Source organism: Rattus norvegicus, chromosome 11, assembly GCF_036323735.1.
Source record: "Rattus norvegicus strain BN/NHsdMcwi chromosome 11, GRCr8, whole genome shotgun sequence".
Taxonomy (NCBI): Eukaryota; Metazoa; Chordata; class Mammalia; order Rodentia; family Muridae; genus Rattus; species Rattus norvegicus.
In genome coordinates, this window is record NC_086029.1 from 83,701,333 (window position 1) to 83,726,511 (window position 25,179).

Consider the following 25,179-nt stretch of genomic DNA (forward strand, 5'->3'; position numbering starts at 1 on the left):
CGTCTCCCCTTCCCGGACCTACTGTTTGTTTTCCTAATGACTGCCATTCTGACTGGGGTGAGATTGACTGACTTTCAGTGTAGTTTTTAATTAAGATTTCTCTGAGGTTGAGCACTTCTTATCCATTGATCACTTATATTTCATCTTTCATGGGCCGCACATTTCATTAGAATACTTATTGACTGAGTGGATTGATTTCCTATTGTTTGGTTTTTTTCAGGTCTTTGTCTATTTTATGTGTTAATGTCAGATGTATAGACTTGTTAATACCATCATGATATATTCCAGATTGTAACGTCAACTAGCAAAGATGTTTCTTCTCCTCAGTAGGCTGTTTCTTTTCTTGGTTAACTATCTCCTTTGCGGTTCAAAAGCCTTTTAACTTCATGGGGTTCCCTTTATCAACCCCTGAAAAGAAAATTCAGGAGTCCTGTTCAGAAAATTCATGCCTATGCTGTATTTTAAAGTACCTTACCTACAATTCCTCTAATAATTCCAGTTTCAGATCTTACCGCAAGGCTTTTTGTCCATTTGAAGGCATCGTTCTTCATCCTGCTGTTTGGTTTTCATGCTTTTCCCCACTTTGGGGTGTGGGGTCCTGCTGTGTAGCTGCTGTAGCTGGCCTGAGACTTGTTAGGTAGACCAGATGACCTGGAACTCACAGAGCTCCCCCAAATCCACACCATTCTACACGAGGGACTTGAGTGCCCTAGGTTTCTGTATCCATGGGAGTCCCAGAAAGAGTCCCCTCAGCTCTGAGGAGCAACTATAATTTGCAGCAGTTACAAGATGGCAAAAGGTTTGCCCTGTTTCTGTTGGCTTTTACTCGTCTTTAATTTAAAATAATCTACATACAAGAGAGACATGGTTTGGTCCCTCCCAGCATGCAGTGCGTGTGAAAGATGAAGACGAGACAAGGATAGGACCATCAGCTGTAGTATCTAGCTGTCAGTCTAAGGGTAGAGACTGCTGGGGAGGCTTCGGGGCTAAGCTCAAGGTCACCCGTGCTTGTGTGAAGCCTCGCTAGGCAGCACACAGGCAGGGAGACGTCACTAGAAGCAAGGTGGTCTTGAGAAGAGGCGGCGAGACTTTGGGCTGAAGCTGAGGCAGCAAGCAGAGCTGGGGAAGAGACTGTGGGGCTTCTTCAGGATCCTCAAGGGGAAGAGGGTTGGGAAAGAGATTACAGAAAGTTCACCCCCTTATCCCACTAGTCTAAGATGTCTTAGCCAGTTCACCAGTGACTTCCAAGGAGCTTTCAAGTGACTTCCAACCTGACCCCCCACACACACCTGATTCTGTGGCCCCAACACTGTTTTCTGTCACTTCTCACTAAGGGCGAGCTTCAGTGGTAACTTGCCCTTAGAGCGGGATTGCCTCAACCCTGATGGGGGAGTGCTCTCTCCTCTTGGTCTGCTCCTGCAGACCCCAGTTCCACTGCCCAGTTCTCCCCAACACTGACTCTCAGGAGGTTTCTGGTCCTCTCCCCTTACTTCCAGTCCCAGACGCCCAGATGCACCACATGGTGTCTCACACTTACCACATCCACACAGCGCTCAGGCTTTGCCTGCCTAGATAGGCGCCCACTGTACCACAGGAAGTGCTGTCCCCACAGGAAGTGCTGTCCCTATCAATGTAGTGATTCAAGCCCCAGATTCCCCTTTCTTTCTTTTTTTTTTATTGACCAGGAATCGAACCCAGGCCTACCTGGGCCTCCCAAGTGGCAGGAGAGAACTCTACCAGTGAACCGTCATCAGTGCAGACCAGATCCCCTTTCTTTTCCCCTTGCACCATCCTCTTCCCACCCAGGCCATTTGTTGGTCCTGCAAATGCTTCTTTTAAAATAGCCAACGAGAGACCTGGAGAGGTGGCTCAGTGGCTAAGAGCAGTGACTGTTCTTCCAGAGCTACTCTGGGCATCTACGTGGTGGCTCGTAATGGTCTGTGATCCCTACTTAAGGAGACCTGATGCCCTCTTCTGGCCTCCAGGCACACAAGCAGTGCACAGACATGAATGCGGACAACATACTTGTACCTATGAAATAAAATATATTTAAAAAATAGTTAATGAAACCTGTACTGGAGAGGTGAGGCAGAAGACTGCTCCATAGTCAGCCTGGGCTACACAGTGAGTCCAACTCCAGGGACAGGTGAAACCCTGCAGCCAACAGAACAAAAATAATGCCTATGCTGTCTATCAGCAACCCCGGCTGCACACACACTGTCTCAAAAGGGAGGAGGGCGTGTTCTTCCAGCAAACAGATGTCCCCTGGCTGCGATTTACCACCACTCCCGGTCCAGCCTGCTGTCTACACCAGCAAACCGAGGGCTTGTTTGGTTTTGCTTTGCTTTTGGTTTCGCTTTGCTTTGCTTTTGAGGAATTTTGTTGTTGTCAGTTTGGTTTGGTTTGGTTGTTGTTTGTGTATTTGAGGGAGGTGGGTGTCTGTAGGCTAAGCTGTCCTCAGATCCTACCTCAGACACTGGGATTACAGGTGTGCACCCTCCCGTTAGGCAGGAGCGCTCTTTTACAAATATAACTTACGTTTTTCTTTATGTGTATGTGTGTGCATCTGAGGTATGTTTGTGCACCACACGTGTGAGCAGGAGCCCGTGAGGTCAGAAGAGGGTGTCAGACCTCCTGGAGCTAAAGTTCTGAGGTAGTTGTGAGCCCTCAGTTCAGCTGAATTTTTTTTTTTTTTTTTTGGTTCTTTTTTTTCGGAGCTGGGGACAGAACCCAGGGCCTTGCGCTTCCTAGGCAAGCGCTCTACCACTGAGCTAAATCCCCAACCCCTCAGCTGCATTTTGATCAGTGTTGTGGCCCCTGCTCCCACTTAAGATTGATGATTTTAAATCACAGCAGTTATGAGACAAAAAAAAAAAAAAAAACCCTGGGCTGTGATTGGCTTATTGCTTGCTTAGCATGCACCTGAAGCCCTGGTTCCACGCCCCCCCCCCAGAGCACGCACATGCTCTCGCACAAGTACACACACACACACACACACACACACACACACACACACACACACGAGAAGCATAGAACTGTGTTCATCTTCAGTCACCTCATGGCTCAGTTTCGAGTGAACCACCCTGTGAACCACCCTGTGAACCACCCTGCCCAGCCTCACTCAGACACAGACACACAGACACAGACACACAGACACACAGACACACACACAGACACACACACACACAGACACACACACACACAGACACACACACACACACACACACACACACACACACACGAGGGATGTGTACCTCCCTCATTCTCCCCTACAGAAGCCCACCCACCAGCGAGTTTTGCCCAGCCTCTTCCACCTGTGTCACCAGAGGGCGAGAGACCCTGCTGAGGCCCTGAGGCCCTGCTGAGGCCCTGAGGCCCTGCTGAGCAGCCGGCTTGACTGACCTTAACTGAAGGAACAGCACAATCAGCATTTACCTATCCCCTTTAGCCCTTGCCATAGATTAAGGTCAGTGCCGACATCTTACAGCCTGGGAAACATGAGGCAGGGATGGAGGTGGGGGGGCAGGGGGATGGACTTCAGTAACTGATCAAGGTCATATGGCTTGCCAGTTGTTAGAGCCAGGACTCAGGAGGTTCAGGACAGCCTGGAGATGGGCAGAGGGGCCATGGCCATAGAAGACCAACAGCTTCACCCTCAACAGGGACGTTGGAAAACACTTGTTCATCTGTCGATTGGGGTGTAATTCACGCTGAGGGTTATAGGATTTATTTCGTTGCCTAGGAACCACCTGCCTCCCCATTCCACCCACAGGTTCTATTTCAGCTCCCTTCCTCTGAGGGCAGCAGGGTGCCCCTGACCTATGTTCCAAGGTTGCATCCGGAGCCCTGCCTTTGTTTCTCTGTGGACTTTCTCCACCTGCCCCACTGACTCATGTGGAATCTGGTGCAAGCAGTCAGCCTACCTAGGGCCAAACTCTCAGTATTTGGGGTCAGGGCACTTACATCGTGATCCTTTTCCATTACTGTGCTCACCAGCCTCTTTGACTGGCTGGGAAACTGAGACCCAAAGAGGACAAGTCTCCTACGGAGATGCGACACAGTCAGCATAAGATGGCCTTTCAGAAAGCTTTGGTGTAGGCTGTGTGTGTTGGGGTCATTGTCATTCACATGACATAAAGTACATGTTCTGTCCTTTTACCACGTGGGTTCTGGGAGATCCAACTCAGGTTGTCAGGCTTGATGGCAAGCACCTTTTGATCCATGTTGCCAGACCCTAAGTATAGCACAGGCTGGCCTTGAACTCATAATCCTCTCGCTGTTTCTTCTTTAGTGTATCCTACCAGTGCACCACCTCAACCCTTTGCTTTTTGTTATTGTTGCTGTTATTCAAACGGTCTCTTGTAACCAGTCTGTCCTGTCATTCCCTACACAGCTGAGTTTGACCTGAAACTCCTGGTCCTCCTGCCTCCACCTCCCAAGGGCTGGAATTGAGGGCGTTCTCCCAACTCTGACCAAAACCCAGAACGTTGCATGACTGTGAAAGTCCAGTAGATGGCACTTTCCTGATCTCTGAGGATTCTCCAGAACCCTATTCTGGAAGGATAGGTTAAGTAGGTTAAAGATAGATAACAGATCGAGTCACAAACACCCTCCTCCTGTGTCTCCCAGTTCCCCCACCACTCTATCAAATGCCGCCCTGGTGTGAGTTGATAAAGCCTCAGGGACAATAGCTGTCAAGGTGACAAATGGACTGCCCCCTTTAATCCAGAACGTCCTGGCAATTCTATGTGTACCGTGAAATTTCAGATGTCCGGCTGTATTTGTTACTTCTCTACTGCAAGGTAGAAAAGGACGATGGATTTAGGCTTCCAGATCCATAATGGTGAGGGCAGACTCTACAACTGGATCTGGCCAGACCTGCAAACCCATGGTAGAGGGGAAGAAAGTAACACTAGCAGGAATCTTAAACCCTCAAAGCTCACCCCCACCGATGTACTTCCTCTAACAATTCCACCCCTCCTAAACTGCCCGGGGTCACCGACTAGGAACTGAGTATTCAAAAGCCTGAGACTGTGAGAAGCATCTCATTCAAACCACTCCCCTGGTATGACCTACCGAGGTCAGCGTAGACTGGAAAAAGGAGATTTCAAACCCCTGAGTACCCTTCGGTAAGGGACGGGTTAAATGGATTATGAGCATCTGTAATGCTACCTCTTAACAACCCCCGATAGCTTATCATATAGAACCACATCTAAGGCATATATTGTTAAGTGGAAATAAAACCCGTAAGAGACGATAGCGTGCGTGCTACTGTTTGTGGAAGTAGGGGGGACACACATATGTGTGCATTTGAGTGTGTCCACGTGGAATGTCTGGAAGGACACAGGGACCATGAGTGCTACCCCCTCTGGATGCTGAGGAATAAGGGGTCCAGGGGACACTGCACCCCACACATCTGTGCCTGTGGAATGCTGTGCGTGTACGAACGCTTTGTATGCTAAGAAGTGAAGTAAACCAAGTACCACAGCCTCTCTTTCCTTCTCTCCCTGCAGGCAGGCTGCAGCGCCACCAGGCTACCCGGTGATGGACAGACAAACACTGGAGACGCCTCCTTGGAGGAGCCTCCCTCGTACCCTCCCATTCAGGTCATCCAGGCCAGAGTGTCTTCCAGCAGCTCCTCCGAGGTCTCCTCCATTAACTCCGACCTGGAGGTACAGGGCCTGCCTTCCGGGTGGGTGCATGGGTGTGTCACCTACCAACCCTTGCTGGGGCCTCCTTGAGACTGGGCTGCTTTGTAACCCTGCCTTATTAACCTCGAGACTGCTAATCATAAATGAAGCTCTCTGGATGGCCCCCACAGTCTGTGGAGGAGCTTCACAAACTGGGGCAGGACTCAGTTTCATGGCTGGGCTGGTCAAGGGAAGGTTGAATATTGGGGTCCAGTTCTCACAGACGGCTTGCACAGTCAGGTCCTTCCTACAGAAAAAAACAGAAAGCATGAGTAATAGATCTCTCAAAAAGCCTCGTGTTATAGTTTATGACTAATGGTTTAGGCTGTAACACCAGGACTCATGTGGCTGAGTCATGAGGATCATGAGGATCATGAGTTCAAATCCAGCCTGGGCTATATAATAATGTGTTGGAAGGGAAGGAGAGAGGGAGGGAGGAAGGGAGAAAGGAAGGCAGGAAGCTTGGTATCAGTGTTCCCCAGCCCATTTGACCATAAAAAAACAGAGACCTGTAACACAGTGCTGACCCACACAGGCAGGACCTATAGGAAGCAGCTCGCCCAGCCTCCGTCTTTGTATCTAAATGAAACGCTCACCACATTGGGGATGCACAGACTCCGATGTGTCCTGTCGCTCTGAGCACCCAGCCCCTCTCAACCCCATTCAGCAAGGGAGTTTCCATTTGTCTGAAGACAGAGGAGATGAAGGGTAACACAGGTTCACACACACGTTGGAGAAGGATGCTGTCTGGTGTTTTTTGGTGAAGGAACTGCTGAGTTTTATGTTCCGGCCTTTTGCGTTAAAATCCCAAGTGTGGAAGGATGTTAGTAAGCATTATGTAACACTGATCTGTGGTTTGGGTTTGGCTTGATTTTTTTAATGCCCTTATTTGGCAGAATTATCATTATGTACTCAGAGTCTGAAAATTAGTCAGACTTATACAGGACTCAAAAATTCCAAACCTCAGAACTTCTGACTGAGGCGGGATGGGTAAACCAGGTTCCTTGTTTGATTTCCAGGCGTTTCCAGCCAGCGCATTCTGCTATCTCTGCTTATGTCTACCATTCTGTCCTGGCCATTTCCTGTCCTAGGCATCTGGACCTTCCTTCCTGGGGTCCTATTTGGCCCCATTTCCATGGGTCAGAATTCTATCCAGAGGCGGGCTGCTGTGACCCTCCCCTCAGGACCAGCGGCTCCTTCCCCCTGTGGCCCATTTTCCTGCCCACCTGCCACAGGTGGCTGTGGCCTGGTGAGGGCAGGTGTCTCACCTGGTGTCCCTCACGCCCTAAAAGCTGATGGTTGAGAGCTGCATTGGAGCTAGGGCTTGTCCACCTGTTGAGGCTGTGCTCCTAAACAGAGTCTGAGAATGTGTGGGACACCAAGAAGCCTGGAGCCGGCCGTCTCCACTGAGGCCTGTGGCTAAGGGGACTGCAGAGAGAGGTCAGGGCAGAGCAGTGACTGGAGGGCCGGGGGGAGGTGTAAGGGAATATTCACTCTCTGGAAATGGAGGCATCTTGCTTGTCCATAAGCACGAGGTGGCGGCGGCAGCGCGGCGGTGGCAGTCTCCAGCATCGCCAGAGCCCGCCCTTGCAGCCGGTCCTGGCTGTTCCTCTGCTCTGCGATTTTCATTCTTCCCCTCATTTATAGTCTCACCTTTTAAAAGAAATCCATTATTGAAAAACATGTACATCCAAGGGCTGGAAAGATGGCTCAGCAGTTAAGAGAACTGGATGTTCCTCCAAAGGTCCTGAGTCCAATTCCCAGCAACCACATGGTGGCTCACAGCCCTCTGTAATGGGATCTGATGACCTCTTCTGGTAGACAGCGACAGTGCACTCATACAATAAATGTAATCTTTTTAAAAATATATGTACATCCAGCCAGGCCGTAGTGGCCCAACCACTTTAATCTCAGCACTCAGGAGGCAGAGGCAGGTGAGTCTCTGTGAGTTCGAGGCTAGCCTGGTCTACAGAGTGAGTTCCAGGACAGCCAGGGCTACACCGAGAAACAAACACACAAATCAAAAATACACACATCCCTGCCAGCTTGGTGTCTCATACCTGTCATCCCAGCACTCAGGAAACTAAAGCTGGAGGCTCACTGAAGGTTCAAGACTGGCCTGGGCTACACAGTAAGACCCTGTCTCAAAACGAAACAAAAGCTTAATAATGTATACATTTCACGAGTCCAAACTAAGCAAGTGGCTCTGGCTGCTTCTGCCCACCTCCGGGATTAAGGTATAGAAGCTCAGATGCCCCAGCTCAGGATTCCTATCCCCGCTTACACACACCCAATGGCACAACTGCCAGGTCCTATACAGAGACAGTGAACGTGGGACTAACCCCACTCTCGGGTCAGACGGGGCTGGGAGCTCCCATAGCAGTGAACACACAGGGGTCACGACTGTCTCCAGGTGAGTGGTGCATCAGGCTTACTGGCCGCTTATACTGTGCTTTCTTTGAGACAGGCACTCACAGTGTAGTCATGCATGGCCCCAGCACTTGATAGTTATGGGTCTTGAACTTGAGGCAACTCTCCTGCCTCTGCCCCCCAAGTGCTGGGATTATAGGTATGTGCCACTGTGCCTGGCTTACATTTCTAGTTTTTTAAAAGTAGTTAAAAAAAAAATGGGTCTGGTGGCTCAAGCCTAAAATCTCAGCATTCAGGAGGCTGAGACAGGAGGATTACAATGAGTTCAAGGCCAGTTGGGGCTATATTGTCAGTTTCAGGTCAGCCTGGGCTACTGTGAGACCTTGCCTCAAAACAAAACAAAACAAAACAAGCAAAACTTATATATGTTTGCAGTCCCAACTAACTACCTTGGAAATTGAAGTGGGAGGATTGGAACCCGGGATTGAGACCGGCCTGGGAAACATAGCAAGAACTAACCTTAAAAGGTTAAATAAATGAATAAGCATAACGCACTAAATGTTATGCATTTTGTGGAGCAGAAAATTTGGAAAGCACGAAGGGGTAAAGAGGAAAATTCAGATCAAGCACCAGGCCCACTAACTGGTGCTCCCTTCCTCAGAGCCGTTGGTTTTGAGAGCCACGAGCCTTGAATTTCTTGGTTTGTTTGCTACTAAGTGAGATCAGGAGGTGTCTGTTGAAAGATGGTGTAACTGTATATACCTCCCCTCGGCAGCCGCTCAGTCATTCAGCAAACATTTTCTGAGCGTGGGCATTTGAAGGGAAAATACACGAGGACAGAGGGACAGGCCTGAACTTGTAGTGCCTCCTGGCCATGGTGACTCAGATCTTCTGCACACACCTTTGGAACTCTCGCCTGAAAGATAGATAGATAGATAGATAGATAGATAGATAGATAGATAGATAGATAGATAGATAGATGAGTGTGTGTGTGTGTCAGAGTCAGGCCTCAGAGATCATATCCTGCCTTTAACCTCTCTTGTCACTAAGGTGGCATCATTCGCATACTTGAAGCCATGTAATTGGGTGTACTTCCCTGATCCCTGTGGCTTGAACCTGTCACTGACCACATGTGCTTCTGATGAACCCCTTAGATGAGACAGTGGATGCTTCTACCCTCCCACTGTCCAGGCCTGTGAGCCAAGGAGATACTCAGTTCCTGTCACCTTTATCAATTTCCTCCGTCCCTCCCTCCCTGTGCAGTGATAGCAGGAATAAGAAAGAAGAGGAAGAGGAGGCTAAGCCAGGATTCGAACCTAGAGCCTGAAGCCTGCTTTGCTCACTGCTGTGCTGGCAGAGATGGCCCCTAACAGCACTGGCAGGACCAAGGCTGTTCAGCCTCTACTCTTGCATAGATGATAAAACTGACTTCCGCCTCAGTCTTTCTACTCATGTGTACTCTGCCACTGTCCTCACATGGTGTCTTCTCCAGCTCAGGATGAAACATTGGGATCTACATGAGTCCCACCGATGGCAGAAGGCATGAGGCCAACAAGACCACATGTGCCATGGACACTCCCCCGGGAAAACCATAGTGCTTAGTCACTTTCCTATGGCCGTGATGAAACACCATGACCAAAAGCAACTTGGGGAGGAAAGGGTTGATTCGGCTTATGTATCCTGAATCATAATCCACTGAGAGAAGTCAAATCAGGAACTCAAATGGAGCAGGAACCTGGAGGCAGGAGCTGATGCAGAGGCCATGGAGGAGTGCTGCTTACTGGCTTGCTCTTCGTGGCTTTCTCAGCCTGCATTCTTATAGAACTACTAGCCCAGGACCACCAGCCCAGGGTGATACCACCAACAATAGGCTGGGCCCTCTCCCATCAATCATTAATTAGAAAATTCCCTACAAACTTGCCCGTAGCCTGATCTTATAGAAATATCTCAATTGAGGTCCCCTCCTCTCGGATGACTCTAGATTCTGTTAAGTTGATATAAAACTAGCCAGGATGTGTAGAAACTCCTATTTGCCAGTTCTTAGTGCAGCACTCGGGGGAGCAGATGACCAATTTTCAAACGTTGACATGCCTGATGGCCGTTCAGAAAGGGCATTCGCATGGTCTATGTCGACTTTCAGAATTTCCAGGGGAAAGTGCACTCCACAGACTGCGAATCCACACATTACTCATGGAGCCCATTCAGTACAAGGTACAAGGGCAGCGACACACGATAGCACCATCTGAAAGCACTGGGCCTGCCCTAAGATCAGAAATAATGGGACGGCAAAAAGTCCAGCCAGAGTTGAACAGGACGGAGTCTTGATGCTGTAGGGCACTCTTGCGCCTCCGCCACGCCCTCCTCACAATGGAGATCCCAGATATAAAGGTGTATAGCTGGAAGAGAACGTTGTGTATAGCTGTAGAGGTGTACGGCTGGACGAGGTGGCGAAGACTGTTTACTCTAGGCCATTGTGGTGTTGTTTGTTTGTTTGTTTGTTTTTAATGAAAATGTCCCCCATAGGCTCAAAGAGAGTGACCATAGGCTCATTAGAAGGTGTGGCCTTGTTGGAGTGGGTGTGGCCTTGTTGGAGTGGGTGTGGCCTTGTTGGAGGAGCTATGGGAGAAGCTTTGAGGTCTCAGATGCTCAGGCCAGGCCCAGTGTCTCTCTTTTCCTGCTGCCTGCAGATCTAGATATAGAATGTTTGACTCCTCCTCCAATGCTATGTCTGCCCAAGTGCTGCCATGCTTTCTGGAGCCATGATGACAGTGAACTAAACCTCTAAACTATCAGCCCCAATTAAATGTTTTCCTTTATAAGAGTTGCTGTGGTCATGGTATCTTTTCACAGCAATAAAACCCTAACTAAGACAGCCAGTTTCCCAAACTAGAAAGACTTCCCTCAGGAAAGCTTAGGGGGCAAGTCACCAGCCAAGAGGGTCGGTGTCCTTGGTAATTGCTGTGTCAGTGGCAGCCTAGACATGTGCTCTCTCTCGCTCTCTCTCTCTCTCTCTCTCTCTCTCTCTCTCTCTCTCTCTTGCATGCACACATGCACACACACATACACACACACCACTATGCACACACACACCACTATGTACACACACACACCACTATGCACACACACACAGACACACACACATACACACCACTATGCACACACACACCACTATGCACATACACACAGACACACACACACACCACTATGCACACACACACCACTATGCACACACAGACACACACAGACACACACAGACACATACACACACACCACTATGCACACACACACAGACACACACAGACACATACACACACACCACTATGCACACACACACCACTATGCACACACACAGACACACACACATACACACACACCACTATGTACACACACACCACTATGCACACACAGACACACACAGACACACACAGACACATACACACACACCACTATGCACACACACACAGACACACACACACATACACACACACCACTATGCACACACACACCACTATGCACACACACAGACACACACACATACACACACACCACTATGTACACACACACCACTAGGCACACACACACAGACACACACACATACACCACTATGTACACACACACCACTATGCACACACACAGACACACACAGACACATACACACACACCACTATGCACATATGTGCACACACACACACACACACACACACACACACACACACACCTGCTCTAGAACATTTCCATTCCTGTGGCTCAAACCCCAGAAGCTGTAGGTTGACCACGACCAGAGGAGCATTTGAACAGCAGCACTGCCTGCAAATTCTCATGAGCATGTCCCTTGTGTACCACGTCCCTCCCTTTGCTCCAAGGTATCTGTGTATCAGTACGACTCGAGTCTAGAGACGTAGGATTCTACACACATTTGCACACACAGTAACCCCCTCCAGACGGCCCTTTCCTTCCAACCTTAGCCTGTTTCTGAAGAAGCTGTGTCACGCTCACAAAGGAAGCCCATCCACTGCGGGCTGAGGTTTGCTTTCTCTAATCCAGCCCACTGGGCCTGTCCAGTCCTGTTGGAGATGTCTGCCGGTCAGACCACCCAGAGCAGTCAGGCCTCACTGGAACAGCACTTCGTGTCCTATGGACTGTTCCAGGCTGCAGATCCTTTTTCCCTCCGTCACAGCCCAGGAAGGCAGGGCAGGGCAGGGAGCGTGAGGCAGTCAGAGAAGAGGGACTGTAATGTCAGCTGCTTGGGGTAAGTGTTATACAATTGGCTATTTTTTTTTTGTCATCTTTGTCTCTTTTCTATTGCTGTAATGAGACACATGGCAGCAGGCAGGCAGGCATGTGCTGGAGCAGCAGCTGAGAGCTCACATCTTGAGGCACAAGCACGAGGCAGAGTGAGACAGAAGCCCAATACCAGTGCCACATCTCCTCCAATGAGGCCACGCCTCCTCCGATGAGGCCACACCTCCTCCAACAAGGCCACACCTCCTCCAATGAGGCCCCACCTCCTCCAATGAGGCCACACCTCCTAATCCTTTCCAAACAGTTCCATCAACTGGGAACCAAGTATTCAAATGTCTGAACCAAATTGGGACCATTCTCATGGAAACCACCATAGTTAAGAATGCTGTGTGAGTTTTAAACAGACATAGATCTGATGTGGCTTTTGTAGGCTGGTCAGGACCTCAGGTTCAGTCCCCAGCAATGAACATAACAGTATGGAAACAGAAAGAATGAGAGTTTGGGGAAATATGGTGTAAGATTTTAAGGTTTGCAAGAGACAAAAAGGGAAATCCATTTAATCCAATCTAGAGGAGATGAACCTATCTTATCTCTCTATGGACAGTCTGAAAATGTGACCCCTGCCAAGTCCAGTACCACCTTACCTCCCCAGTCTTGGGAACAGTCACTTCTCCCTACATAGAAGAGGAAGTCGTTGGGCAGACGGTCCTGACACCCCAGTTCCCACAGTCTGTCTTGAGCTTAGAATACCATCTTATTTCCTCAATGCTTAGCCATCTCCACTTCCCCAGGAATAAAAGAAATACTACCACATGCTGTGTAAAAGGAAAACTGGTGCTTGCTTCTTGATTTCAGAAGCATGGGAAAGCATGCTGTAGGAAGCCCATGAGTGGAAACTCTGTGCTATGGCTCACAGACGTGACACAGTCGTGGCCTGGAAAAGAACTCAAGAATGCACAGAGCCAGGTGTGGTGGCAACACCTGGAGTCCAGTCCTCGGGAGCTGGAGGCTGGCTTGAATGACAGACATGTCAAGTGCCCGTCCCAAAGGATAAAGACTGTGGAGATGTTTGTTGAGTGTAAAAGGGAAAAGGCATTTGCACAATTTGATCTTAGTGCAGTGTAAATAGTGTGTGCATATGTCATCATTATAGGTACCTCATGACAATGAAAACTGTTCTCAGAAGGCTATTCAGTTCTCTCCCAAGGATGATAAAACATTGTGTGTGTATGTGTGTGTGTGTGTGTGTGTGTGTGAGAGAGAGAGAGAGAGACAGAGACAGAGACAGAGTGCGTGTGTTTGAGTGTGTATGTATGAGAGTGTGTGTGAGAGAGTGTGTGTGAGAGTGTGAGAGAGTGTGTGAGTGTGTTTGAGTGTGTGTGTGAGAGAGAGTGTGTATGAGTGTGTTTGAGTGTGTATGTATGAGAGTGTGTGTGTGAGGGTGTGTGAGAGTGTGAGTGAGAGAGTGTGTGAGTGTGTTTGAGTGTGTGTGAGAGAGTTTGTGTATGAGTGTGTTTGAGTGAGTATGTATGAGAGTGTGTGTGAGAGAGTATGTGTGATAGTTGTGTGAATGTGTTTGAGTGTGTATATATGAGTGTGTGTGAGAGTGTGTGTGTGAGAGTGTGTGAGAGTGTGTGAGAGAGTGTGTGTGAGAGAGTGTGTGTGAGAGTGTATGTGAGTGTGTGTGTGAGTGTGTGAGTGTGTGTGTGTGAGTGTGTGTGTGTACTTTATTTTTACTGTATGTGTACGAGTGTTTCCTGCATACATATCTGTGTACCTCATGCGTGCAGTGCCTGAGGAAGCCAGAAAAGGGCTCTGTATCCCCTAGAACTGGATTTATTTTCCAGATGGTTATGAACCATTATGTGATGCTGGGAATTGAACCTGAGACCTCTAGAAGAGAAGCCAGTGCTCTTAACTGCTGAGCCATCTCTCCAGTCCCAGGTGTGTGTATGAGAGTGTGTGTGAGAGTGTGTATGTGTGAGAGTGTGTGTGTGAGAGTGTGTGTGAGAGAGAGTGTGTGTGTGAGAGTGTATGTGAGAGTGTGTGTGTGTGTTTGTGGGACAGAGCCATAAGTAGCCCAGGCTAGCTTCAAATCTATATGTAGATGAGAGTGACCTTGAAAACTTCAGAACCTCCTGCTCTCTGCCTCCCTAACACCAGCTGGGATGCTATTTTTTTTTTAAATTATTCCTGTGAAAAACAAACAAACAAACAAAAACATGTTTGTTTGTTTCTGTTTTGTTCTTGAAACAGAGAAAGACCTAAAACATTTTATTTACTGTTAGTCTTTTGGGAGGAGAGGGCTCTACTACAAAGATTTGAATTAAGTGAGCTTCTTAGGATGCTGTCATCAGTGGTTTAAAATGAGAACTTAAAGGCCAGATGGTGCTTCCCTGGAATCCCAGCACCGCAGGAACAAGGTAGAGAGGAGGGGTGCTGGTCTGAGGTTAGTCTGATCTACACAGAGACTCTTAAATTAACAACAAACCTTATTTAATCCTTCCAGCAGAGGGCGCTCTCCTTCACTCTCAAGCTGTCCCTGGCGTTGGCAGCTTGGAAAGCCTGTTTATAAAGTTTCACTTCAACTCAGCCTGGGAGACTCAAGCATACTTATTGGTTTGCTTGGCTTGAAATAAACTTTTCATTTTGGAATAATTTTGGATGTACAGATTTTTTTCAAAATTAGTACCGATTTTCCGTTTGCCCTTTGCCCAGCTGCTCTATTCACGTCTTACATAACGTGCTACATTTAGCAAAGCTGAGAAATGAATTCAGTACGTTTCTACCAGCTGGACTCCGGCTCTGTTTGGATCTCAGCAGTTCTCCACCAGCTGGAGCCGGTCCAGGATAGCGCACTGCACTCCGAAACATTCCTTAAAGAAACAAGTGCATCCTAACGAATGGGGGCAAATTGCCACTTACATTTTGCACGAATACCTGTATTTTCTAAGGAAAAGCAAAGTGCTTTGGAATTTAACTTCTCTTCTTATTTCCGCCACAATTTAAAGTTATAAGGTATTCTTGGCCCCTACTTTACATCAGCTTAATAATTTGTACCCCTTCTTATGAGTATTTTCCACATTTGCTTCCCCAGAAGAATGCCATAAAAAGACCAATGTGGCTGAATGCTTCCTTCCTGGGAGCCACTGCCTGGCTGTAGCTATCTGTGCTGTCACTTTGCTTCTGAATAATGCTTCCTCTCCTCTTAGGAAAAAGAAAAGGTGATCAGGGAGGAGACAGGGGAGGATAGGAAGGGACAAATAGGAGCAACGATTATGTATGTATATACACACATATATATACATATATGTGTATATATAAATAAATTATATCACAAATTATATTATATAATTATATTTATATATTTTATAAATATATATGATATATATATATTTCAGCTTAAAAAAGAAGGGGGGGTACATGCCCATAATCCCAGCACTGGGGAGACTGATGCAGAAGGATCACATTTCGTGCCAGCTTCTGCTACATACTGAGAGCCTATTACACAAAATTGATTGATCAATTGATTGAGAAAAAAAAATGGCAACTTAAGGTTAGGCTCTGGTAGAACCAGTAATGTTTGGGCCAGGTTTGGTGTCTCACACTTAAAGATCACAGCTCTTGGGGCTGCGGCATATTCAAGGCCAGCCTGAGCTATAGCAAAAACTGTAACTGGTCCAAGGCCCTGGGTTTCATGGCAAGAACCCCTCCCTGCAGAGTGAGAAGGAGGTTAAGGATTCTGCAGAGGTCGGCTGGGGCTGCTTGGAGATAGTATTAGGTTTAGTCATGATGTCACAGTTAGGACTTATGTACGGGTACTTTCTAAAGTATGTGAATGGTAGAAACTTTGCTTTCATGTGCCAATAGCCTTAAACCCGTTAGTTTCACAGACACCCACAGTAGCCTATCAGCCTAGGTTTCAGCTCTTGGGTCAGAAATGTCTCCCAGGCACCGAAGGAAGAGCCAGAGGCATGGGGCAGCCTGCGCTTGCCCCTCAGGGTCTTGAGTCGGCCATACTCGAGGCTTGGAGTGGAACCAGCCATGCAGTAAACACTGAGTGAACCCAAGCTGCTTGGCAGGCCCGTCAAGGATGAGATTTTATGAGCACCTCTTTCTTCGTTTTATGGGTTTGCTTTGGATCACCTCAGCTATGCCCTTAATGAATAGAAGAATTACTGTTATTACTACTATTATTAGAACCGCTTGCACCCATCATTTCTAATCATAGTAATTATTATGTCTCTGTAAATCATTTCTCCCAGAACCCACAGTCCTGCCTAGCAATCATGGTATTTGTTTTGTGTGTTGTTGTTGTTGTTGTTGCTCATTTAACTAACTTACTAAATTAACTACTCTGCTAATAGCAGCCGCCTTCCTGCTTGCTGGAGCGCTGGAGTGTGTTCCCCCACCTCCCCCAACCCCCACCCCCGGGCCAGCCAAGGCTCTGGCTCTCAGCTCACCAAGGAGCTGAGGTTGCACTCTGCTCGGTGGCAGGGGCGCCATCTGTCCAACCTGTTGTCTGTCTCTTTTTTATCCCACAGCAGAAGTATTGGGAAGCCCTAAACTCGGAGCAGGTATGGACGAGTGTTTGGTCTCTTTCGGGAGGGACTTTCACAGCTTCCTTTTCCAATTTCTGTTTTTGTCAGGCTTCTGTGGATGGAGGGCATGACAATTCTTTTGGTTTAAAAATTGAAAAGGGGGGGGGGGCTGGAGAGATGGCTCAGAGGTTAAGAGCACTGACTGCTCTTCCAGAGGTCCTGAGTTCAATTCCCAGCAACCACATGGTGGCTCACAACCATGTGTAATGAGACCTGATGCCCTCTTCTGGTGTGTCTGAAGACAGCTACAGTGTACTTATATTCAATAAATAAATAAATAAATAAATAAATAAATAAATAAATAAATAAAAAATCGAAAAGGGAATGCATTCTGGAGATATGGCTCAGAAGTGTAGGACAGCTGTAAGCCCAGGACAGCTAAGTCCCAGTACTGCAAATAAATAAATAAATAAATAAATAAATAAATAAATAAATAAATAAATAAGAAAGAAAGAAAGAAAGAAAGAAAGAAAGAAAGAAAGAAAGAAAGATAGATCAGGAGGCACATAAATGCGGGACCTGTGGGGCGTTGAGGTGCTCTCTTTCAAAGTCTTTGCCGTACCAGAGAGTCTTCAGAGTAGACTGGGACAACCAGGGAGGAGCCTAGAGGAGATGTGTAACCCAGTGAAGAGACACGGTTGGGGGGGTCTGTGAGCTGTGGAAGAGCTGCAGGTCACAAGTGGTCTGTGGCTGCGGCTGGGCGGCGATTATGAGAAACAGCCACGCACTCTGCCGTTTTTCTGCGTCCTCAGGCAGCTGGCAGTCTCCTCACTTGCAATACCAGATGAGCAGATTTCCTGACAGCCACCTGTGCCTGTCCCTCAGGAGTGTTTGTGACACAAGAGTACATCGTCACTCACCAGAATTAATTTGTGCCTTATTTCTAATTATGTTTTTTTTTTTAACTGCTCAGAGCATCTCACCATGTTACCCTACAGATTCCAACGTCCGAGACTTCAAACGCCTTCTAAGATTCAATCCTCGTTAAAGGGTTCACCTGCTCGGGGTCGGGCTGTTTCTGTTTGTGGGCAGGTGAATCCATCAGGGTTAGCACTGATAACGTAAGAGGTGTTTGAGGAGTCGGAACAGTGGCTTTCAAACATCAGAGCATCTAAGAAGTTTGGTTATAACTTGTTAGGATGACAAACTGTCTGTCTCATGCCACCTCCAGTGTCCACAGAGCCTCTAACATCAGCCCAATGCCTGGTGGTGTGGTGCTTTTGACATTGTTGATCCAGAGAACATTCTGAGATCGCTGATCTAGGACTCGGGTCTGTGCTATGTTCATAAAAGATGTCCAGGCCATCCTCAGAGGACAGAACAGGTCCCTGCTTCTTCCACTGAGTGCATGGCTCTGAGGCTAAGGGCTGCTGAGTTATTTTACGGAGAATCTTTGATGTGTGGAAAGAGTTTGGTTAGAGGTGCCAAGTCTGCAAACTATGCAGAAAGTTTGCAGAACCCCAGACAGGTACCCAGAGAACCAAGTTATGTCAATGCCAGGTTTGCAGGGTCTCTCCTCTCTCTCTCTCTCTCTCTCTCTCTCTCTCTCTCTCTCTCTCTCTCTCTTTGCAAGCGTGTGTGTACACATGTGTATGCATGCATGTGTGTATGTGCCCATGCATATGTGTGTGCATGTGCACGCATGGGTGTGTGTGCATGTGTTTGCATATGTGTGTGCATACACCTGTGTATGCATGCATGCATGAATGTGTGTGTGCATGTAAGGTTGTGCAGAACATCATGCACTCATATAGGCCAAAGGAGCATGTCCTCCTTTATCACTCTCCGCCTTATTCTTTTGAGTCACAGTCTCTCCACTAACCTCATGTTTTTCTGTTAGCCTGCAGGCAGCAGATTCCAGCAATCCTCCTGTCTCTGCCCCTGACATCACTGGGATCGCAAGGTTCCAGACTCAAGTCCTTGTGGTTGTGGGGAAAACACTCTTGACATACTGAGCCATCCATCCAGCCCATTGTGGGGTTTTTAACCACCAAGAAGTAGATCTTGGCGCTGTCGTATCTGGGCGAATCATTAATTGAATTAGGCTTTTTATTCAGAACAAAGCCAACATTTGTGTTTTAGAGCTAGGGGCATTACATGAGAGCCTTGAAGGTCTTCTGCAGGACTTCTCAGAAGTGACCTGTGACAGCAGTCTTTTCTCTGAGTACATATGCATGTCTGGGTCTAGGATCCTGCCCAAAGAGGTCTTACAGCCCAAGCCGATGTAGTCCACGGCCACTGCTCTTTTTCATGAACGTTATTCATTGAGGAGATTTCAGGGCAGGGATTGTTGAGGGAAGAAGTGGGGGAGATGGAAAGGGAGGTGGAGTTGCTCCGTTCATGGTGGCTGTTCTGTCAATCCCTGACTGAAAGCTCCACTGTGTGGGGGGCGAAACCAGCGTGAGGGCAGGAGATTTAACTGAGTGGTACAACATTCGCCTCACATGCTTGGGCCCTGGGATCCTTCCCCAGCACCAGTGATGTTAATAAAGCTATATTATCTCTCTAGACCCTAGAACGCAGGCCTGGCTGGCTTGTCCCTACTGACTTTCCCTTGTCTTTGCTGTGGTCACAAGACCCAGGATTTGGAGTGCTACTTGGGATGGTTGGGCTGTAAAAGTTGGAAAGGATCTGTTTATAGCAAGAAACCTTTTCTGTCTTTCCCCATAGTGGGACCCTGAAGACGTCAACCTGGAAAGGAGAAAGGACACGGAGTTCCTTAGATCCCAGGTGCACAGGGCCTCTTTGAGCCCAGTGGACTTGACCTCTGATGACTAACATCTTCAGGAGCCAGGTCATCAGGTCGGAACTCAAAGTCAGGCATCTCTCATGGACTAGATGGACGACGACACCACCCACATCAGGAACGGAAGCTGCTCCAGAAGCTTCCCAGGGAGAGAGGCGCCCTGAGCTGTCACTTAGCTTGGCTAACCTACACCATAGCTCAGAACCCTGTGGACAGATCTGCACATGCCCAGTTCACAGGCGGATCCTGTTTGTAAGGCTTTCTTCCAAACGACGTGGGATCTACTCCCACGAGATTTCGAGCGTAAATATTGTTTGCTTAATAACAGGATCGACCTCACCAAGAGCTACTATTTGGATCTCAGCAGAATGCATCTTCAAGACTCAGCTGAGCTCAGGTGAAAGACTGGGTCCACCAGCTCGGAGACCTGGGCATATGTATGGGAATTGGCTTCTGCCTTCCAGTCAACCCATCATGGGCAGGACAAAGGCAACCACTACCTGCTCTGGAGTAGCGGGACTCCCTCCAGCCTGGGAAAGTGTACGAGGGGGCTGGGTGACGGGGTCTTACGTGCTTTAGCAGGTAGCAGAACTCACGCTCTGCATAAGGGCACAATGAATGTGAAGTGCACTTCCAAGCCCGGCCTGGCTACTGGAGGATGATTTTTTTTTTTTTTTTTTTTTTTTGTCTTTTTTCGGGGCTGGGGACCGAACCCAGGGCCTTGTGGTTGCTAGGCAAGCGCCCTACCGCTGAGCCAAATCCCCAACCCCTGGAGGATGATTTTAATAACATGACCATGAGTGAGGGGAAGAGTAAAGGGAGTGGCCTGGCTGGGGTGAGCACTGGGGGGTGAATAAATTTAAAATGTCTCACTTTGGAGAACAGGAGTCAGTCTGCATCCCAGCACAAAGGGCGGACACGAGGGGACCTGAGGAAAATGCCAAGGAGCATAGCTGTGCCTCCAGCTGGCCCGTGAGCCATCCGTGACTCAGCCTCAGCTGCCCAGCTTCTCCTGAGAGCCAGTGCAAGTCCCAGCAGTGTGACGAATGGGGTGCCAGTGGAGACTGGTTGGTCGTCCAGGTTTCTGCATAGTTCCTAATTCCCTGGGTGACCTCTAAACTAGAATTCAAAGCCACTTTATCTGCTTTGGGTCCTCAGCTCTCTTGTGAGGTGGCTTGCTGAAGTCAGCTTTGCTTTGTAGTCTTTGTCATTATTGTTATTATTATTATTATTATTATTATTATTATTATTATTATTATTATATAGGTACACTGTAGCTCTCTTCAGACACACCAGAAGAGGGTATCGGATCCCATTACAGATGGTTGTGAGCCACCATGTGGTTGCTGGGATTTGAACTCAGGACCTCTGGAAGAGCAGTCAGTGCTCTTGACCACTGAGCCATCTCTCCAGCCCCTGCTTTGTAATCTTTAATCAGTGAAACCACTGTGAGGAGCGGACGGACCACGGAGGATGTGATGAAGTGGAACATTCCAGTCTGGAAGATTCCAGCCCGGAACATTCAAAACTAGAGGCAGGGAAGGGTGGAAATCTAGTCAAGGAAGGAGAAACCTGACGTGGCCTGAATGGCTGGTGCGACGTAGTTCTGAAAGGAGAGAGCTGGCAAAGACCAGGCTGTGTGGAGATTAGGGAGTTAGTGCTGAATTCTGTAGCCAGGCAAGACACCAAAGCAGGAAGGTGACTGACTTGCTCAAGCAGACCGCAACTAGTGAGTTTCTCATCCCTGGTTTTTCATGAAGTAGAAATGAAGTCAAGGGCATGGAGCAAACGTGAGACATGTGCTTAAAGAATGCTCCTTAAAAAAGAAAAAAGAAAAAACCAGGGACCGTAAAAGGCCAAGATAACCTCAACAACATGCCCTTCCTACCTCTCAGCTTTGCAAGTGCTGGGATTTACAGGTCCCAGCAACCATGCCCAGTCTTTCACTTTACAGATGAGGAAACATGTTTAAATACAGTATCACAAGAAGTAGCGATAATACATGGTAATGAAGGCCCTGCTTAAAACTCCTGGAGTTTGAGGTGTGTTACCCGCCCGAGAAGTCTGTATGATTTAAGGAGAGCTCTCATTACTAAGTTCTCTTAAAAGGTTGCCTGGAGGGCTGTGGCTTAGCGGGGTGAATGCTTTCCTGACGTGTACAAGGCCCTGGCTTCTCGTACAGCATAATGGGGGTAGAATGATAGACACCTGGGATCTGGGAAGTGGAAACAGTAGAAGTTCACGGTCATCTCTTTTTAGCTCCGTAGCAAAGGTTGGCGTGATATATATGAGACCCTGGGATGGGGGAAGAGAACAACTGTACAGACCCTGAACTAATCCCCTTAAATCCATCCAGTCACTCCAGAAAGAGGTCATGAGGACCATCTGATGATATATGCACGGCTCTTACACTGAGGAATGAGTTACTCAGCTAAGGAGACTCTGGGTGCAGGAAGGAGCATGGCCTGTCTCCTGTGCCAGGTCTGAATAAGTGTGTTGTCCTTCCCCTGTCCAAGTCACAGTTTCCCGTCTATAACAAGAAAGGCCAAGCCTGGTGGCTCACTCTTGGGAAGCTGGGACAGGAGGGCTTCCACAAGTTCAAGGTCAGCCTGTCTACTGAGACCCAGTCTCAAAAAAAGACCAGCAAACCAGGCTAGGTGTGGTGGTTCATTCCTTTAATACCAGCATCTGGGAGACAGAGGCAGAAGGATCTCTGTGAGTTCAAGGCCTGCCTGGTGTACAGAGTGAGTTCCAGGACAGTCAGGGCAACATAGTGAGATCCTATGTCAAACAAAACAAGAAACAACCAGCACTGAGCTGGGGCTATAACTACAGTACAATGGTAGGGCACTTGCCTAGCATGCAGGAACCCTTGGGTTCCATCCACGACATGAAAATAGTTAGACTTCCTTTTTTCTCTCATGACTATGCCAGTCAGCAGTCCACACATAAGACTGGCATCTTTATAAACACCCGGAAAGACGTGCTATATGAAGGTGAATTTCATAAACACCTTGAAAAACTGTTTCAACTTATTTATTTTTAATTGGTTGGTTTCCTGAGACATGGTTTCTCTGTGTAGCCCTGGCTGTCCTGGAACTCGGTCTATATGGCCTCCGTTAAAGCCACCGGCTTATTTTTGTTGTTTGTTTTTAACAACTTGCATATGCTGCACCTGCACCACGGAGCATATACGGAGGTCAGTGTGACAATTTGCATGTGTCAGTTCTCTTTTTCCACCATGTGGGTTCTGGGAAAGCAAGTGGTTTTACCAGCTTACCCCACCCCCACCCCACTCTCCCTGCCCCCAATCTTCTTAAATTTGATTACCTGTTTGAGATAAATACTCTAAAGGTAAAATATAGCTGAGTGGATTAGTAAATACTGAATCCCCGGTTCAAATTCTAGTATCGAAAAAGGGTCAAAACCTTCATGACACTTTCCAAGTTTCCTACACGTTCGGTCCCTGCTCCTCCACATTTTGCCTGTGTAGACACTTACCAGCTCTCTTCCACCCTCTCACCTTTTTCTGAAATTAAAAGACTATGCATGGGTAGAGGGAGCTCTGCTTACAACAAACCCAGATGCCCCGCAGTGTTCAAAGCTCTTTAATTAGTGAGAGATGATCTCTGACAAGTTCAAGACTGGTTCAAGAGAAGCCTAATAAGGAGTAGGGACTGGTAGCACTGGCCTGTAATACCAGTTACTCCAGACCAAGACAGGAAGCTCTCTGGCAAGATCCCCAAGCTCCGGGATAGCCTGGGTAATTTTTGCAAAAACCCGGTCTCGAAGGTGGATTTTTTTTTTTTTTTTAAACCAAGTGGATGGAGCTATTCTCAGAGACAAAGCGCGAGCCTAAGTCATGCTCTGGTTTCAATCTCCAGAGCCGAAGAATGTCTAAGAACGTCTGCTTTCTGTTTACCTAAACCTGACAGTCAGAACGGCGCCGAACTACGGCTTCTGAGCAAGGCACGACATTAAACTCCTGGGTTCCTGCTCCAGTCGCACCAGAACCGGGCAATGGCCGCCGTTGGAAGCGGAGACCGGGGCATTTCTTCCTACTCCGCAGGGCCTGGCTGAGGGGCTCTTCTCTCCCCTGTGGGTCGCTGCGTGTCTTCTGACTCCGAGGCTCAACCTCGACAGACCTCGGGGGATAGCAAGTTGTGTCCTCCAGCAGCAGGGCCGCACAAAGCCAGACCGAGCCCGAAAAACTCCAGTTGGGACCATTGCTCTACCGCGGGGCACTTCCGGGAAGGGAATGGAAGGGGGGGGGGGGGGAGAAAAGCGGCCGGTGCACGCGCACCACGCTGCCGCCGCCGCCTGTGCGTGCAGCGCAGGCTCCTCCCATTGGACGTCTAGCTCCGAAGCTCCTGGCCTTCTCAGCCTGGGCACCGCTGACTTAAGTGTCTCCCCGCTGGGGGGCAGAAGATGTTAAAAGATAGTCAAGGCTATTCTGTATATGTGAGACTTATATATCTATATAGTATAAGGCTATTTCTGTGTGTTTGCGACTGGCCAATAGCGCGAAGTTGTACCGCGTTCAACTCTTTTTAAAAACAAAAATGCAAGTGTATGACTTAACAAAAGAAAATCAGATCGTGCCAAAGTTTATAAGGAAAACAACGGCGCTCTACCCACACATCCCAAAGAACTCCACTTTAAGTTTCCTTTGGGCATTTTGTTTTGCCTCCAGCGACAGATACTCGTGTCTTGGCACAAGGTCAAACTGTATTAACAGTAAATTCAAAAGCTACTTGGAAGTCTAGATTTCCCTTGGTAGCGGACAATCGGCAAACCCAAGTTCTTTTATCTGGATCTTAGTTGCTAGTACTAGCTCTCAGCCCACACACCCACACCACCATGTAATTGTATGTATATTGTATGTGTGGGTTTTACACAACAGCTACAGCGTGGGGTGGGGGGGACGGAGGGAGTCAGAGGTTTTACTGGAGGCAGAGATCGAGTACAGCAGTTATAGCAGGTGGTAGACAGATGCTAAGAAACACAATCTGAACATTAGGCTAGAGACAGAGAGCTGAGCCATAGGGTCACAGGGTCCAGCCTCACTGCAGAGGCTCAGCTCAGAACTGTGGAGGTGAGGTGAAAGGCCTGATTTGGACAGATGAACAGGTGGGCTGACAATGGCGATTCTAGCAGTGGAGACTAAGCTGAGCTGAAACCCTGGGGACGGCAGAAACTTGGGTGGTGGTACATCCTTTAACTCAGGAGGAAGAAGCAGGTAGATGAGTTAGTTCCTGGACAGCCAGGACCACATAGAGGAATCCTGCAGTGAGGAGTGGGGGGCCAGAAGAGGAGTCATTGCCCCATTGGGTATCCTTTTTCTGTAATCGGGGGTGAGAGTGGTGCATATTTCGTCGGTCTATTGTGTTTCAAAAGTTATTGGGCCTGGATTTCCATATAAGGATTTAATCACACCCAAGCGATCCTATGTTCCTAACCTATGTTGAACATTTATTTATTTATTATATATGCGTACACTGTAGCTGTCCTCACACACACCAGAAGAGGG

At 48.1% G+C, this 25,179-nt stretch overlaps 1 protein-coding gene across 13 annotated transcripts in view; it reads left to right on the plus strand.

Annotated features, from left to right (window-relative positions):
• The window catches only part of Tmem44 (transmembrane protein 44), a 40,064-nt gene extending 16,142 nt beyond the window's left edge, over positions 1-23,922 (plus strand). The window contains exons 9-11 of one of the 13 annotated variants that reach the window (XM_039088942.2): positions 5,518-5,692; positions 16,847-16,879; positions 19,574-23,922. In XM_039088942.2, the coding sequence (XP_038944870.1) occupies positions 5,518-5,692; positions 16,847-16,879; positions 19,574-19,584 (219 nt within the window). In that variant the 3' untranslated portion in view covers positions 19,585-23,922. The other 12 variants (XM_039088946.2, XM_039088945.2, XM_039088937.2 and 9 more) reach the window with 12 other exon arrangements.
• Positions 23,923-25,179: the final 1,257 nt, after the last annotated feature.